At 36.9% G+C, this 18347-nt stretch overlaps 1 protein-coding gene across 2 annotated transcripts in view; it reads left to right on the top strand.

The window, feature by feature from the left end:
- FANCL (FA complementation group L) overlaps nt 1–18347 on the top strand; it is a 332294-nt gene that overhangs the window by 54670 nt on the left and 259277 nt on the right. For both annotated transcript variants that reach the window (XM_053712035.1, XM_053712034.1), the window contains one exon: nt 5021–5118. In XM_053712035.1, coding sequence (XP_053568010.1) covers nt 5021–5118 — 98 coding nt within the window. The remainder of the gene's footprint in view (nt 1–5020; nt 5119–18347) is intronic.

The following is an 18347-nucleotide window of genomic DNA, read 5'->3' as shown; positions in this document are numbered from 1 at the left end:
ATGATTACAAGTGCTTACTCTAATGGTAATCTCCTCAGTTTAGCATAAAATATGCATACAATCAGGTTGGAAGTGTTTATTTGGTTGCCACACTAATTTGCCATTTGCATTAGATGTATGTGATCTGCATTAATCTCTAACCTAAGTGGACTGGGTGACTTACTACATTTAGGTTACTGCAAATCCACACACTGCTATTCTAGGGTATCCTATGCATTTTTTCATTTCTCTGAGCTATGTGTTATGTTCATATGTCTCTTGTCACCTCCTATTAACACTTATATAGAAGCTCAATAGCGACCCACATACCAGTTATATTCTGCCCTTTGCTCTAATCTCCCACTAGCCTGTTTTTAACTTCATTATCTGCATGTTTACAGTTACAGTTCTTTTATGTTTCTTATCTTAAAGGCCAATTTTATTATGCCACTTGGTGCATGGTTAAGGGATTTTTCTACTGTCCTAGCTTTTGTCTCACTAACCTATACAGGGGATGCTTACGTATTTGCTAAACACTAGAGGTATTATCATGGAAGATATGTAATGTACTTAACTGCCTATTAGACCCTTATATCTACTGCTGCAGGGCATAGGGCCCGTGTCCTGTGGCAGACTCAATTTTTATGTCACTATGTTGTGAATAGGCGGAGATTGCCACCTAACAACCAGTCGCTTCCCATAAAGCTATGTGCTTGGCTTAGAAATGACTGATTAGATGGTTCTTACCCCTTGCTTAATCTTATTGTTTTGTAAAAGCCTCATGAGGTGCACGTATTAATTAAATCTATAAATGCTGTACGACTGCTCTACTTCCATATCTTGACCTGGTAGCAGTTGGGCTATTATAGTGATTATATAGATTTCCATGTCCCAGCTTGTGAAGTTTAGTCTTCACGACACTAGTGCTTTTATGGCTTTATTTTAAACATTGTTCAGTATTTTGAGTTGCTTGCAATTACAGGGTATACCCCACATTCCACAATTACTGGGTAAGACACGATTAACGTTACGTACCTATGAAAAGAGGAGCTCCGGTTAAATATACATAATGACCTCCGTACCCCCCCATATTATAGTACTCAGGATAGGCTGGATTCATCCTGAGTCTTTAAAGCGGTTTCTCTCGTAACAAAACCGCAATTAACCTATGGTTTTAATATTTATATCTCTATGTATTATATATAAGCAATATTGTGTTCACAAAATTTCAGCTATTCCAATAATTGTATTATCTAGAACTAATATTGTAAAAAGTCTGCATTTTCATATAAGAGATACTAGTTGGTGTTAACAATGTAATATTTTTTTTTTTTTTTTACTTCTTTATGGTTGCTCTACCTTAGAGCTTATTGCTCATTTACTATATCTTCATATGTTATAGAATATATATGTATTATATGAGCTTTATTTCTAATTGTTGCAAAACAAAGAAAAAGATTTGAAAATATGAGGTTCACTCTATACACACTCTCAACTATCCTGTGATGTAATCAGTATGATTGTATAATACTTCTCTCAAGACATCTGATGTGATTTTTTATTTCTGTATCATTGCTGTGGTTGATGTTTTGTTTATATTTTATTGTATATCAAACCTCAATAAAAAAACTATTTAAAAAAAAAAAATATATTGAAAAAATAAGTGTTACATTTTAGTGCTAATTAAGCAATGGAAGCCACAATGTTTTAACCTAGATTTTGTTTTTCTTCCCCTGCTGCGGGTAATCAGGGACAGTTATAAATGGGTCACTTGACTTTGCAGCCAATGACGGCATGGAATATAGTAATGTATAAATTTGGAGTCTGTACTTCCAACACAATTTGGAAAGGAGTTAAATTACAACAAAGGGGAACAAAATACATAATGAAAGCATACTACAAAGGTTTTATTTTAACTATATTCACTCATACACTCAAACTGTCAGGCCCACAGGCAGAAATATTTTTCACTTTCTGCAATGAGATTTTTTTTTTTAATTAAAATTTTGAAATTAAATTCTATTAAATTATGCAGTTGTACTAAACCACCAGCTCAATTGCAATGTGTTGATTAACTGGAGAATAAAGCAATTTGTATTAAGAAAAATTTACACAATTCAGCCAGAGCACTGCGCTGTTTGAAAAGAACAGTCTAACGGGTGATGCAAAGCGAAAGTGCTAACTATTTCTGAATGTGTCCCAATCTTTCTGCAGATGTTCTGCATTTTCTGCAAGGACATCTCAGATCACAGCATTTCCTGCCTTAGTGCTGTCCGGCTGTTCACTCCTGGCAGCTCCGTCTCTGTGAGTGCTGCTGAGAAAATCTGGGGGCAAACAGGTGCTTTCTGATAGGCAGAGCCACTTGCTGATGATTTAAATAAATAATTTAAAAAAATAGAAAAAAAATTTAAAAAAAATAGCAGTGTTCCAAGGGGTGGCCAGAAGCAGCAGGGTGCTTTTAAAGTGAAAGTCGATACTAGTACTTTGTAAAACGCTAGGATTGACCATTGGAACAAATAAAGGGACTTTCATTCATGAAGTGTAAAATACTTCATGCTGAAAGCTCCTTTATTTTTTTCAAGCGTTCCCCACACTGACTGTTCAGGCAGCCCACAGCAGAACGCTGTTTTGCTTAAGAAGTGACATTTTCACCTCTTAGCCAATAGTCGTGCGCTGTGCTTGGCGCCCTGTGGAGCCGGATTTCCTGCACACTATTTGTTAAAAGGTGTAAACGTCACTTCTTAGCAAAACAGTGTTCTGCCGTGGGCTGCCTGAGCAGCTCAGAATGGTGAACGCTTGAAACAAATAAAGGAGCTTTCAGCATGAAGTATTTTATACTTCATGACTGAAAGTCCCCTTTATTTGTTCCAATGGTCAATCCTAGCGTTTCACAAACGCTAGAATTAACTTTCACTTTAAGGTTACATTTTTATTCTAAATCATTACATTTCAGGATTGCGTTGATAGCTATTACACATTATTGCAACTACTGATTTCAATTTGTAACAGTTTGCCCTAACATTTACTGTCCTTTTTGAAAGAATATTAAACACTACATACATTTCATACGCCTCCCTCTTATCATAAGTGTTGCCATTTTAGAGCCTAAGTTACACTGCAGGTATTTGAAGGAGAGTTGTTGCACATGTGCAAACAAAAGAAAATGTAGTGAAAGCTAGAATTCAACATGGCGGCCTCCTTGACTAGAGGGAGGGGGGAATAACCTCCGTACTCTGCTTATAAAATTACGGTAGTGTTTATTATTCCCTTATGACTTAAGTTGTACACAAACAATGTGCTCTTTTTGCTGTTTCGCATGCATGACAGTTCTATGTAGAGTTTACTGTTTCTTTAATTAGAAGGCTATGCATTTCTTTTATCTGCTAATTCATAGGGCTCTGTAGATTTTCCTCTGCAATTTTACATGAAAAGTCATGTCTTTTTGTTTTTAAATAAATAATAGCAGAGATGTTTATACTTAATTAGCATAGCAATTTGATTGGTATTTGAGAACTGCCTGTGTGTAAATTTGAAATGGTAAGAAACATTTTAGCCAGAACATTTAATAAAACTCTAAGCTCATTAAAGTGATGGTAAATTCAAACAATAGACTAATTGCCATTTGATGTAGAAATACAAAATAATATGAGTTTAATTCATCAAAACACAAAATTTTTCAACTTTCTTTAGTAACTTATATGAAACCGCTACTTTCCTATGGTATCCGCTGTCAGCCCCGACACAAAGACCTTTTTTTCTGTTCAGTGACGTTTTGTCATAGTCCAATCAAATCCATGGCGTTTTGGCATGTTTCAATACAAAAAAAAGAAGTTATTTTACGCATGTGTTAGCGACGTCATGCTTTTGGTCTGCTTTCATGACTCGCATATAACAGCCAGATGGGTTGCAAAGAGCATGCGCAATGAATTTATAAAAGTATCATGATCGCCGTCATGCATAATTAGAGAGGGGGTTGGAACGCTATCTAAATAACGGAGGTAATACAATGAAGTAGAAGGGGGCGGAGCTTCAGATGGAACAAACTGATCAGTACATTTATAATTTAATCTACAAAGAGTTTATAAATTGGAAAAAAAAAGTTAGCAACAATTACAATCATCTATTGTTTAACAAGAATAGATGGTCTGAAATAGTAAAATTTACCATCATTTTAATGTTGGAATCATCTTATTTTAAAATACATTTCAGGTTAAAAATAATACTAAATCTTATGACTTTATTAAAAATGTGTTAAAAGTAGTTTTTACTGTTAAAGGGACATTAAACCCAATTTTCTTTCCTGATTCAGATAGAGAATACAATTTTAAAAAGGATTCCAATTTACTTCGACTATCTAATTTGCTTAATTCTTTAGATATCCTTTGTTAAATTAAAAGCAATGCACATGGGTGAACCAGACAAGACATCTATGTGCAGCCACCAATCAGCAGCTACTGAGCCTTTCTAGATATGCTTTTCAGCAAAGAATATCAAGAGAATTAAGCACATTAGATAATAGAAGTAAATTAGAAAGTTGTTTAAAATTGCATGCTCTTTCTAAAGCATGAAAGAAAAAAAAATTGGGTTTCATGCCCCTTTATGTGACTAAGTTTTTTTTCACAATGGCAAATTGTGATTTGTGAGAAGTGATCTCCTTAAAATATAAGCCACTGTACTTTAACGGCCATTATAGTGATAAAATGACATGCCCTAATTCTTTATTTAATTCTTCATTTAATTCATGTTATTTTATCACTAGAGATGCTGAAAAGCTATATGTTTAACTCCCCTAAAATTGGAACAGTCACAGTTTCCACTCGGCCTAAACAGTGCCCTGCGGGTCCTGGTAGGTACTTTATCTATGTGGGTAGACCATTTTGCAGCAGTGATAAAATGACATTCTCTAACAAATCAGAGCATTTTATTTCATCTGTATTTGGTCCTTTTAAAGAATGTAATTTGTTAAAAGAATGTCTAGGTAAAAAGGCAGAGTATTATGTTTTTATCCAACTTTCTAAATGTATTCACTTTAATATTTCAGGAAGTTGCCTTGAAGAACACAGGAGAACTGCAAGCTCCACCTGCTCCCCAATATTATTCCTGCCTTGTAAAAGACTTTGAGATTTTGGGATGGGATAAGTAAGTTTATATTTTGTCTAATGTTGTTGTGAAATAATAGAACTGTGCGATATTAATATTTATTTCTTGTTTTACTTGCATACGTGTCCTGTACATGTAGCCCTCAGTTTATGGTGGGGTTTGTTCCTGAAGGATCAGTTGTAAAAAAATCAGTTTAAAATTAACCCAGTTATATAATGTAAGTCAATGGGAAGTAAATGAGTTTAGTGCCAGGCCCCTCTCAAAATTGACATTAGTGATGTAAAGGGACATTAAACCCAGAAATTTCCTTTAATGATTTAGACAGAGAATACAATTTTAAACAACTTTCCAATTTACTTCTATTATCTAATTTTGATCAATTCTTTAGATATCCTCTGTTAAATAAATAGCAATGCACATGGGTGAGCCAATCACATGAAGCATCTATGTGCAGCCACCAATCCTGAAGCTACTGAGCCTATCTAGATATGCTTTTCAGGAAAGAATATCAAGAGAATGAAGCAAATTAGATAATAGAAGTAAATTAGAAAGTTGTTTAAAATGGTATTCTTTATCTGAATCAGGAAAGAAAAAAAATTGGTTTAATGTCACTTTAATATATATTATATGTGTTGTTATATAATATATTTATAGCGCTGACATGAATGCTGTAGAAAAAAATGTTTTTATGCTTGTGAGGCACTATTTATCAATAAGACAACAGGGAGTTCTGTTTTTGTCAGCCAGTGGGCAATGATTTTCTTTTCTTTGCTGCATATAAAAAGGAAACAAATTTAAAGGAACATTCCAGTCAAAATTTAAATGCACATAGATTAATTACATATTTGAGTAGAAACATATTGGCAATATAAATGTATTTGGAAAATTGCTTCTAGTAAAAGTTATCACTGTTTTAGTGTAAACATTTTTCTCTGCACGTGCATGTGAAGCATAACTAGATATTGTCACTGCACCCACATTTTAAATACTGCAGCTGCTCAGAGCACCAGTAGGGCTTGTATCATGTCAGCAATTAACAAATTGAGTCATTAGCAGATGGTACAAGCACCTTAGGCTCTCCAAGCAAGTGCTGTGTTTAAATTGCTGGTGCACGGTGCATACTTAAATACACTTTTGAAACAGCTATAGCTTTTATTAGAAGCATTTTTGCTAATGCATGTATATTACAAAATTGCTTCTGTTCAATACTGAAATGCACCCATGTGATTTCCAATTTTGCCTGAAATATCCCTTTATCATGCACACAGACATATACTTCTTGTTAGCTTCAATATCAAAAAGGCCAGCAATAAAAAATATTTTTAATACGTTACTGCTTTTTTATATGCATGATAGCAATTTTTTTTACAGTTCACTGTACTGGCCCTTTAAGAAAGCAGACAAATAACAAACCACTTTCATGTGATGCACACAGTATTTACAGTGCTGTACTGTAAATGCAGGTGGCAAAAACTCTTCAAATCTTTTGTTTTCAACTAAGGAGCCTGTGGAATAACTTCCTCAATAGTGGTCACGTGGTCACTAGGAACAGGCGCTATTGGGATATGGGGCAAATTAAACTGGCGTAAAACGCTGGCTTCCTGTACTGTGTGTTATTAACTTCCCATTTAGGACTAGATTACAAGTGGAGCGCTAACTCCACTAGAATTAAGTTTTTTGCGCTAATCTGGTTGCGCTCGTATTACAAGTTGAAGGTAAACTGTTTTTCGCTCTAGTGGTAACCCAACGAGCGCAAAACGCCTAAGTTAGAATATTGCGTGAGCGTTGAGGTATTCCCCCATAGAAGTCAATGGAAAAAAAACGAACACCCCATTCTCGCGCAAAAACAATAGCATATTCTCGTACAAGTAAACAAAACACTAATTAAACAGCACTTACTTCCAAACAGGAAAGTTGAATTCTATATCACTATTCCTGATTTGTTTTCAATATTACTATTGGCTATATGAAAAACTGCTCAAGTTGGTTATATATTTATCGTACATGAAATGGAATTTAAACTTTAAAATATAAGTTCCTAAAACTTGATACACATCCTGTCTATAAAAATAAATAACATTCGATATATGCAAAATTAGTAGAATTAAAAGACTATAAAATACATACAATAGATAAAAACCGATTCTCACCTCAAACCACAAAAGTCTGGGTATACTCGGGTAAATATAGATGGTCACAGAGCCTGGTGCAGCTGTTTACCGGTGGTATTCTGCGTGCCGCCTGTAATATGGTAGAATCCAAGAATCTGTAGAAAACAAAGCGCAACCAGACTCAAGTGCAGATATAAAAGAATAAGACACACCACACAACTGAAATTGCACTTACAAGATTAACGATTTTAGTACGCACTGCAACATATCCCAGTACAGGAAATAAAAGTGTGGAAAACAAGGATCGTTGACCTGTAAGAAAAGACTGGTCACTATATAAGGATCATTATTCCGACTATGGACATACCACCTCTTGGAAAAGGCCGCACGCTGGCGGTTGAAACGCGTTGAGGCTAATTTTGAGCGACCGGAGGACCCGTAGGATCTTACAGCAAATTCACGGTATATCCCTTTCCAGCAGGGCTATCGCGATTTAGGCCGCAAGTATGGAAGTCTCCAAGGGATGTGAATACACATGCAGTGAGTGCCGTATGTAGTGTCAGGTTAATTTACTTTGCACTGTAGCTTTAAGTGGCTTCACTTCCATTTATCCTCTTCCCCTTTAAATACTTCCCGCCTGCTAAGCTCAGTGCTTAGTATTTTGTTACCTGCAACCTTGCAGCAACTACCTCTCTAAGCTAATAGCGTTAATCACAAAGACTGTTGTTTTGTTTGAACTTATGGCAACTGGAAAACGGATCTTTTACTAAAGATTGGATTGCTTTATAACTAACTCTGTTCTCAGCTTTATTTACAGACAAGGTTCCTACACAGACTCTGTTGTACAGGAGAGGACCACAAGTCAGCGTCTACGGCCGCTCACCTACCTCCACATAAGGACTTGCTATTGTGGCCACAATCAGAAGGTACTCTTGAAACACTGTTTCTCTTATGGGACTTGGAAATAAACTTATTTTTCTCTCAACGTTCTTTCCGAAGAGTACAGCGAGTCGTGACGTCACGTCACTCACCTCTCCTTGCCAATCATCTTCCTCCTAAGTGGAACACCTCCCGCTGTGACTCACGCTTCACAGTTGTGCAGCCCGACTAAGACCGCCAAGCTCTCTGTTACACTCCGAGTACACAGGATTATTACAGGTATTTCTTTAGTTACCTTTTCGTTTGCTGTACTTGGAAAAGCTAAAGTCTAACAAAGTTTATTAGTACCTGTGACTGAACTTAAATATCGGAAGGAAGTAAAGTGTGTTAATAACAGTACACCAGTAAAACTTGGATCACCTAATTAATGAAAGTTACAATTTACTCGTTACATACCAGTCTGCCTGTTATCTCAAATTCATCTCTCTTTGCAAATAAGAGACTCTGAACTCTCTCCTTTATAATTTGGAGAATTGATAATCCAATTCAAATAAATCCACACAACCTCTTATCATCATTACTTACCAATAGTAATTGATTCCAGAGTTGTGTAACATATAAACTATTTGAGGCTTTATTAACCAGTTGAGATCCAAATTTTTCTCACTTATTTACTTACCTTATTTAGAGGCATAACGTTACATAATACTAAGCCCTCTATAATGGAGCCAGGTGATTTGCCACAAATAGTTTATAACCTGTCCCAAAAAGTTGATTTAATGGGACAAGCTATAAGAGACCTACAAATTGAAAACAGAGCCTTAAAAGATATTATAAAAGATTCCATCAAGTCTAAAACGGATTCAACTCCTGAACCTCAGGTATCCTTACCTGAGCCATTTCTTGGTGACAGAAAGACATACAGACATTTTAAGAACGCTTGTCTTTTACTGTATTCATTGAAACCCCTAACTTATCCAACAGAAAGAGTTAAAGTTCTGACTACAATATCCTTTTTGAGGTCAGAACCCAGAATCTGGGCAGATCATCTGTGTGAGACAGATGATCCTCTCCTAGGTTCCCTAACTAACTTCTTTAAGGCTATGGATGAATTATACCAGGATTCAGACATACAGCTTACATCCGAATATAAGATGAGGAACCTGAAACAGGGGAAAAAACTTGTAGAAGAATATATAACGGAGTTTAAGTTGTATTCCTCAGATTCATCATGGAGCGCAATATCTTTGAGAAATCAATTCCGCCTTGGTTTAGCTGAAAGTATCAAAGACTAATTATCAAGAGTGGAACTACCAGACACCCTAGACGCACTGATGAAACTATCCATGCGGATAGATAGACGTCTCCGTGAAAGGAAAGCTGAACGTCTCAATCCAGAGGTACAACCACAAATTAAGGCGGAGGTTTACAACCCTCAAGTATCTACATCCAACACATCCTCAACACCTATGGAGATAGGTATCTTACGTGGTCCATTGTCACCAGAAGAAAGAACTCGACGAAGAAATAACCATCTCTGCATGTACTGTGCCAGTTCCAAACACAGTGTTCAGGAATGCCCTACTCTACAAAGAAACAAAAAGAGTAAGTCTGTTTATATTAATACATCAAGTTACCTAAATGACACTCTTCCTTATTGCAAATTATCTCTTATATTACAGTGGGACCATAGGAGGTTGGAGACCCGAGCTATCTTGGATTCAGGAGCCGTGGGGAATTTCATGGATATTACTATTGTTCAGTCTAATAAAATACCCACTATTGCAAAATCAAATCCTGTCTCAGTTCAAGTTATTGATGGGTCCACTATAAAATTTGGTCCCATTACACACCACACAATTCCCCTTTTAGTAATAGCAAACAATGGGCATACGGAACATATATCCTTCGATGTAATACCCTCTCCTCATTTCCCTATCATCCTAGGGGTAAACTGGTTACAGTTACATAATCCCACCATAAATTGGAAGACTCTACAAATTCAGTTCAATTCAAGTTATTGTACCACTACTTGTTTCCATAACCAACTTATTCTCCACTCTTCTCTACAGAATTAATCTATCCCTTTTCAGTATAAGGACTTTGGGGATGTATTCAGTAAAGCAGAGGCAGAGAATTTACCACCACATAGGATATACGATTGTCCAATCCAGCTGGTACCAGGGGCATCCATTCCTGTTGGGCATCTATATCCAATGAGTCAGCCTGAATTTAATCATTTAAAAACGTACTTACAAGAAAACCTCCAAAAAGGGTTTATCAGACCGTCAACCTCCCCTGCAGGGGCAGGTATGTTTTTCGTCACTAACAAGGACTCCACGCTTCGTCCTATTATAGACTACAGAGAACTAAACAAACAAACTGTAAAAAATAGGTACCCCCTCCCATTGATTCCGGAGATGATCGAAAGGTTATCCTCTGCTACAATTTTCACTAAATTGGACTTGAGAGGGGCTTATAACCTCATCCGCATCAAAGAAGGACATGAATGGCTCACAGCTTTCAGGACGAGATACGGCTTATTTGAGTATCTGGTAATGCCCTTCGGATTGACAAATGCACCCGCCACATCCCAGCATTTTATTAATGATATTTTCAGAGATTTGCTGGATGTGTGCGTGGTCATTTATCTCGATGATATACTCGTATACTCTGTAACAAAAGAAGAGCACATCAAACATGTGAGGTGGGTTCTGTCCCGCTTAAGGGTTCACAAGTTGTATGCAAAGCCAGAGAAGTGTGCGTTTCATAAAACAACTATATCCTTTTTGGGGTATACTATAACACCAGAAGGGATACAAATGCAAGCTGAAAAGGTTGATGCTGTAATGAATTGGCCTACCCCAAAAAACAAAAAGGAAGTGCAAAGATTTCTCGGGTTCTCAAACTACTACCGTAAGTTTATTAGAAATTTTTCAACCATTGTAAAACCACTTACACAGCTCACTGGTAATTCCAAAAATTTTACATGGAATTCTGAAGCTAATAAAGCTTTTAAAACACTTAAGGAAAGTTTTACTACAGCCCCCGTATTACACTATCCCGATGTCGACCAACATTACATTCTCAAAGTCGATTCTTCGGATTACGCTATAGGTGCTGTCCTTTCACAACAAAAAACACTAACGGAACCCTTACATCCTATATCCTACTATTCCAAGGCTATGTCATCTGCTGAATTAAACTACACTATCGGTGACAAAGAATTACTTGCTATACGTAGAGCACTTGAGTTCTGGAGACACTTGTTAGAAGGTGCTAAATATCCTATCACCATTTACACTGATCATAAGAACCTCCAGTACCTCCAGAATAACAAAACTTTGTCTGCACGACAGGTTCGTTGGTCTCTCTACTTTTCAAGGTTTGATTTCCATATCATTTACAGGCCTGCTTCAAAGAATGGAAAGGCGGATGCCTTATCAAGATACGCCGATATCCCCTCAGGGATACCACCTCCATCTTCCATCATTCCAGCTGACAGATTCATCCACAACCATGATAACAGCCCCATGAACATCAATCTTCTTTCAATCCAGACATCTTCTGGACCAACCTCCAACAGGGTTTTCCTTCCTGAGAACCAAAGGGCCAAGATACTGGAACTACATCATGATTCACCTCTAGCCGGACATCCTGGAATCAAACGAACTGAGGACCTTATAAAACGAAGATACTATTGGCCTAATATGAGAGCAACTATAAAAGAGTATGCCACAACCTAGTTTGTCAGACCTCAAAGAACGAGAAAAAGTCACCCTACGGTCTACTGATATCATTACCTATTCCAGACAGGCCATGGCAACAAGTTGGAATGGACTTTATAGTTGATCTACCTCTATCAAAAAACCAGACCACCATACTCGTGGTTATAGACTCGTTGACCAAAATGGCTCATTTTATACCTTACCACAAGGTGCCAACCTCGAGTGAAACTGCTACTTTATTCATAGATAATGTGATCAAACTCCATGGAGTACATTCAGTGGTCATATCCGACCGTGGATCACAGTTCACCTCTCATTTCTGGAAAAACCTGAGTAAATCCTTAAAGTTTAAGCACCGGTACAGTACCGCATTCCATCCGCAGACCAACGGACAAACAGAGAGACTTAACCAGTGGTTAGATGAGTATTTAAGATGTTTCTGTGCATTCCAACAAGAAAACTGGCTTAAATACCTCTCATTAGCTGAATATGCTTACAACAACTTAACTAGTTCAAGCACAAAAGTATCACCCTTCTATGCTAATTATGGGTTCCATCCCAGCTTTGATTCTCACCCTTCAACCGCATCTAACTCACCCTTAGTAGACGAATTCAATAACTCATTACTGGAAACATTTAAATTCTTAAAAGAAAACGCCACTAAAGCCCAAGCCACGCAAAAACGTTACTTTGATCTACGGAGAAGGAAACCACCTAACTACGTAGTCGGTGACCTAGTATGGTTATCCACCAAAAACCTCAAATTACACGTTCCCAGTAAAAAGCTTTCTCATCGCTTCATTGGACCATTCCCTGTTTCAAAGGTGATCAATGCCAACGCAGTGTCACTTACTTTACCGTCCACCATGAAGATCCACCCTACCTTTCACGTTTCGCTCATCAAACCATACATTCCTACCAGATCGGGGATTTCGGTCCTACCACCTGTGGAAACCAACTTGGATCCAGGGGTCTATGAAGTACAGTCCATATTGGATTCACGTTATTACAAACGTGAGCTTCAATACTTAGTTCGCTGGAAGAACTTCTCTCTTGAGGAGGATAGTTGGGAACCTTCCTCGAATCTCAACGCTCCTAGACTTGTTGCTAGATTCCACTGTCAGAACCCGGATCGTCCTCGTCCTCAAGCTGAGGAGGGGGTCATGTCAGGTTAATTTACTTTGGACTGTAGCTTTAAGTGGCTTCACTTCCATTTATCCTCTTCCCCTTTAAATACTTTCCGCCTGCTAAGCTCAGTGCTTAGTATTTTGTTACCTGCAACCTTGCAGCAACTACCTCTCTAAGCTAATAGCGTTAATCACAAAGACTGTTGTTTTGTTTGAACTTATGGCAACTGGAAAACGGATCTTTTACTAAAGATTGGATCGCTTTATAACTAACTCTGTTCTCAGCTTTATTTACAGACAAGGTTCCTACACAGACTCTGTTGTACAGGAGAGGACCACAAGTCAGCGTCTACGGCCACTCACCTACCTCCACATAAGGACTTGCTATTGTGGCCACAATCAGAAGGTACTCTTGAAACACTGTTTCTCTTATGGGACTTGGAAATAAACTTATTTTTCTCTCAACGTTCTTTCCGAAGAGTACAGCGAGTCGTGACGTCACGTCACTCACCTCTCCTTGCCAATCATCTTCCTCCTAAGTGGAACACCTCCCGCTGTGACTCACGCTTCACAGTTGTGCAGCCCGACTAAGACCGTCAAGCTCTCTGTTACACTCCGAGTACACAGGATTATTACAGGTATTTCTTTAGTTACCTTTTCGTTTGCTGTACTTGGAAAAGCTAAAGTCTAACAAAGTTTATTAGTACCTGTGACTGAACTTAAATATCGGAAGGAAGTAAAGTGTGTTAATAACAGTACACCAGTAAAACTTGGATCACCTAATTAATGAAAGTTACAATTTACTCGTTTCATACCAGTCTGCCTGTTATCTCAAATTCATCTCTCTTTGCAAATAAGAGACTCTGAACTCTCTCCTTTATAATTTGGAGAATTGATAATCCAATTCAAATAAATCCACACAACCTCTTATCATCATTACTTACCAATAGTAATTGATTCCAGAGTTGTGTAACATATAAACTATTTGAGGCTTTATTAACCAGTTGAGATCCACATTTTTCTCACTTATTTACTTACCTTATTTAGAGGCATAACGTTACATGTAGAAACTGACTTGGATGAAAAAGAAAGAGAGACACTTTGGTTATATGGACTGTGTTTTCCACACTTTTATTTCCTGTACTGGGATATGTTGCAGTGCGCAATAAAATTGTTAATCTTGTAAGTGGAATTCAGCAATGTGGTGTGTCTTATTCTTTTATATCTGCACTTGAGTCTGGTTGCGCTTTGTTTTCTATAGATTCTTGAATAGCATATTCTCATTTGCACTAACGCGACATGAAAATATGAATATTTCATATTCCAATGTTCTTTAACATAGCTGAATTTGTTCTATTTATTCATAAATACATATTTCTTCATATATCTGTTTTTTTTGCACATATATATATATATATATATATATATATATATATATATATATATATATATATATATATATTGTAAAAAGTCAAACACAGGTGGTTACAGCTCTAGCCACTTCATAACAATTCTGAGGGTCACATATGCCAAACACCTTCCAAATGAAAGTCAGTTGATAAAATCAGGAACAATGGGGGTATTGATTCAGCCAAAGCAAGAAACCAGTAATAAATGGCAAACCACACAGCTGTGTTAAGGCGGACTCCCCAGTATACGGCACTTACAGAGTGACAAGAAATCACTGCACAGTTTGCCCACCAGATGACCCGTTCGTCACCGATCATCTGAGTAAGTTACAGGCAGCTCAGTTCTTGCATCCACATGCCTCAGGGGTCCGAAGGAATCTTACAATTATCTGTATGCTTGCACTGTAAGTGTTCAGCTTACACCGATCGTTCACTGCAGACAATAACCTCTGTTCCCTGTTAGAACCTTCTTTCAACTGCTTCTGAAGGGGTGTAATAGGCTATGTTCAACACATGACCTCTATCAACCATACAAGGACTGTAGGGATCTGTATAAAGTACTCAAATGGAGATGCCAGGTAATTCAAGGAGAAAAGGTAACACAGTTCAAATGAAGAAAGTACTGGCACACTCCAAAACGTTAAAAGTAAATGTTCTTTATTGATCACATTAAAATAACAAAGGTACAGCGGTCAGAACACGCCTGACATGTTTTGGCTTAGTAGCCTTAATCATAGAATCACAAAAACACTGTAGATAGCGCTCACCTGAGAAGTCCGGTGCACAGACAAGAAACCGGCACTATGGAGAGTGGGCGGGGACACACACCCTTACTTCGGTCAATGATCTGGCTGCTACAATAGGCGGAACTGCCGAACACGCCCCAAACAACACCAAGTGTATACAAACATCCAGAGATATGTAGCGCTCAGTAAAAGGCACAAAAGATCCAAAGCGTATGTGAAGTAGAAAATCCAAAGGCAAGGACTTGTAAAACATAAAATCCAAACTTTATTCCAAGCGTTAAAAAGACGTAGAAAACATCCAATGTTAAAAGCCAGCAGTGATTGTTGCAATCAGGTAGCTGAACTGATCCTCGCGCAGACGCGTTTCGTGCTTATGCGCACTTGTTCACTGCTTACCTGAGAATCAGCTCAGTCACCTTTTAAGGCTGTTCCAATAAGAAAATTCAACTATCTGTTACCTGATTGGATACAAGTACCTAGTTATACACCCCTATATATACAGCATAATAAACTAGTAAAATCTTTATACTAATACATACAGAAGCCACTAGTGCATAAAAATTACGTTAGCGAGAAGGTGTTCCACATTATATTTCAAGTTTTGTAATACATAGAAAGAAACTTCATGTGAGCACTCGGTCATCTAATATGAAACCTTACCGAGAGATAAGTCTAATAAGGGACTAATCCCAAGATGTGGCATTATGATCACATTAAAATAACAAAGGTACAACTGTCAGAACACACCTGACATGTTTCGGCTTAGTAGCCTTAACCATAGACGTGCCTGAACAGGTGAGCATATGTCTTTTAAAATAAAAGCTGTAACTCTATTGGTTAGTGTCACAATACATGTGATCTACTCAAATTAGTTGCAGGTAAAAGAATCACTTAACCCTGTAGATGCTAAATATTTGCACAATGACACAACATGGAAACAATATAAATAAACAGTATTTAAACACCAACATTCATCTATTCTAACATCGCTGGTAAGAAATAAACCTATAGGCTAGAATTTGGGCACCAAATATATCATATAGACCATAAAATAATAATAGGTTAGTAGAACAGCAATACAAGAGGAATAGAAAACAAGTTAACAAATCTATAATATAACAAAGTAAATAATTTGATATAATATATATATGTCAAGATAGGCTCAATTATATCATATAAGAGCAAATTTCATGACAAAATACTTGATATTAAAGAATACGGACTGGAATTCCTATGAGCTATACTACTATATTAAGAGTGCAATATTGTACCCCAAATATTCAGCTAAAGAAATACATTTCAAGATAATAATATTTAATTGATTTAAAATATGCCAACTGCAAAGAATCAGTTTGTGTGTATCTACTGACTTAAAATAATTAATTGATTGATCCATATTTGCTTTAGATATATTATATATGGTGTGCTTTAGATATACTGTATTTGGTAAACTAGATAAATTGGAGGAGTGTGTGCAGATATAAGATAAAAGATTAAAGAAACCTTATGAGGGGGAGGGGGAAGGAGAGGGAGAGGGGGGCTCACATAACTAATGTATGTATGCCACAAAAGTGGAAACAATTTTAAAGAAAACTTGCAGATGTAAGTACCAATTAGGTACCCCCAAACTACTCCATAACTAATATATAGAAAGTTGTAATCAATAACCACAAACTTGTTATATTCTGTTTATATCCGTATTAACCCTTTATATTCAATTGTGTATCTCTATGTCAAAAAGTGTAGTAGTAGTACAAGACATAACCAGTATCTAGAGAAATGCAATTAAATTCGAACAAAAATAATAAAAAATAAAATAAAAGAAGATATGTTGTTTAACCGCATACTGCAGTATTTTAGTATGTGATTAAACTGTCACTTGAGTATATATAGCATGAAAAAATGTTGTTACTCAGTAGTTTCTCCCAATAGTTAATGATATATACACTACTGAACCCCAAAGGGATCCTAGTGCCCAGGGTAAAGATCCAAAAAGCCTCACATTTGTGCACCAATTTGGTGAGGTTTCCACCTCTTTTGGGTACTCTCACTTGTTCAATGACCATCCAATTAAATGTTGTGTTGTCATTGTTGTGATCTAGAATTGTGTCTAGCAAAATCAGAACTGTGTTTGGATCTCTTGATATTTGAGAGATGTTGGCGGATTCTCTCACCTCTCGTGTAGTGCAACCAACATATTGCTTATTATTGCAACTACACCATAACAAATATACCACATTTTTACTGCGACAGTTACAACAACAACTCAGTCGATATTATCTTACCGTGGCAAGACTGGTAAAATGTTATCTTTTTTTCTATGAAACTACATGGGATACATGGTCCATAGCCACATTTGTACATCCCTCTGTTCTCAAGCCACGCGCTACCACTTTTCTTGGTATGCAATTCACTTGGAGATAGGATATTTCCTAGAATAACTCCTCTCCGATAGGAAAAACGACAGCCACGTTTTACCACATCGATTAGCTGATCATCGGCTGTGAGCATAGGTAGATGCTTTCTAATAATCTTCCATATTTTCTAAATATCTGTGGAGTACTGTGTAACAAATGAAATAGGTTGCTTGCCTTTGGTATCTTTATTTTGTTTATCTTTTTCTTTATCTTTTAACAGTAATTCCCAGTTCATACCATCCACTTTGCTTTTGGCTTTATGAATAACCTCTCTTTTATAACCTCTTTTTTTGAAGTCTTGATACCAGATCATGGCTCTGTAACTCACAGTCTGTAGCATAAGAACAGTTTCTCTTCGTTCGTATGAACTGTCCCTTTGCTATGGCAATAGGTACCCTCCTAGGGGTGGCAACTTTTTCCATGTAATAGGGTATTGCCTGATATAGGCTTCCTATAGATGGTTGACAAACCAATTCATTAGTAGTGTCTGCTTTCAAAGTGACATCTAGAAAATTTATATTATTTTCATTAAATTTGTGTGTGAATTTTAAACCCCAAGGGTTTTCATTCAGATGTTCAGCAAAGGACTTAGCTCTCTCGCTGCCTCCTGTCCACACAAAAATAAGATTGTCTATGAAACGATGGTAAATCTTAATATTCTTGAAAAAATGATTATCATCACCATAAATGTAGGTGGCTTCCCACCATCCCATCACCAAATTTGCATAAGAAGGTGCAAATTTTGCACCCATGGCTGTACCACGGGACTATAGATAACAATTACCATCAAAACAAAAGTAATTGGGTTAATAAAAAACGTGTAACAAGAAGTAAATAGTTCACAAATTCAG

The sequence above is a fragment of the Bombina bombina genome, chromosome 4 (assembly GCF_027579735.1).
Source record: "Bombina bombina isolate aBomBom1 chromosome 4, aBomBom1.pri, whole genome shotgun sequence".
NCBI classification, from domain to species: domain Eukaryota; kingdom Metazoa; phylum Chordata; class Amphibia; order Anura; family Bombinatoridae; genus Bombina; species Bombina bombina.
Note: the sequence above shows the minus strand (reverse complement) of the source record. Positions and strands in the feature narration are given on the sequence as shown.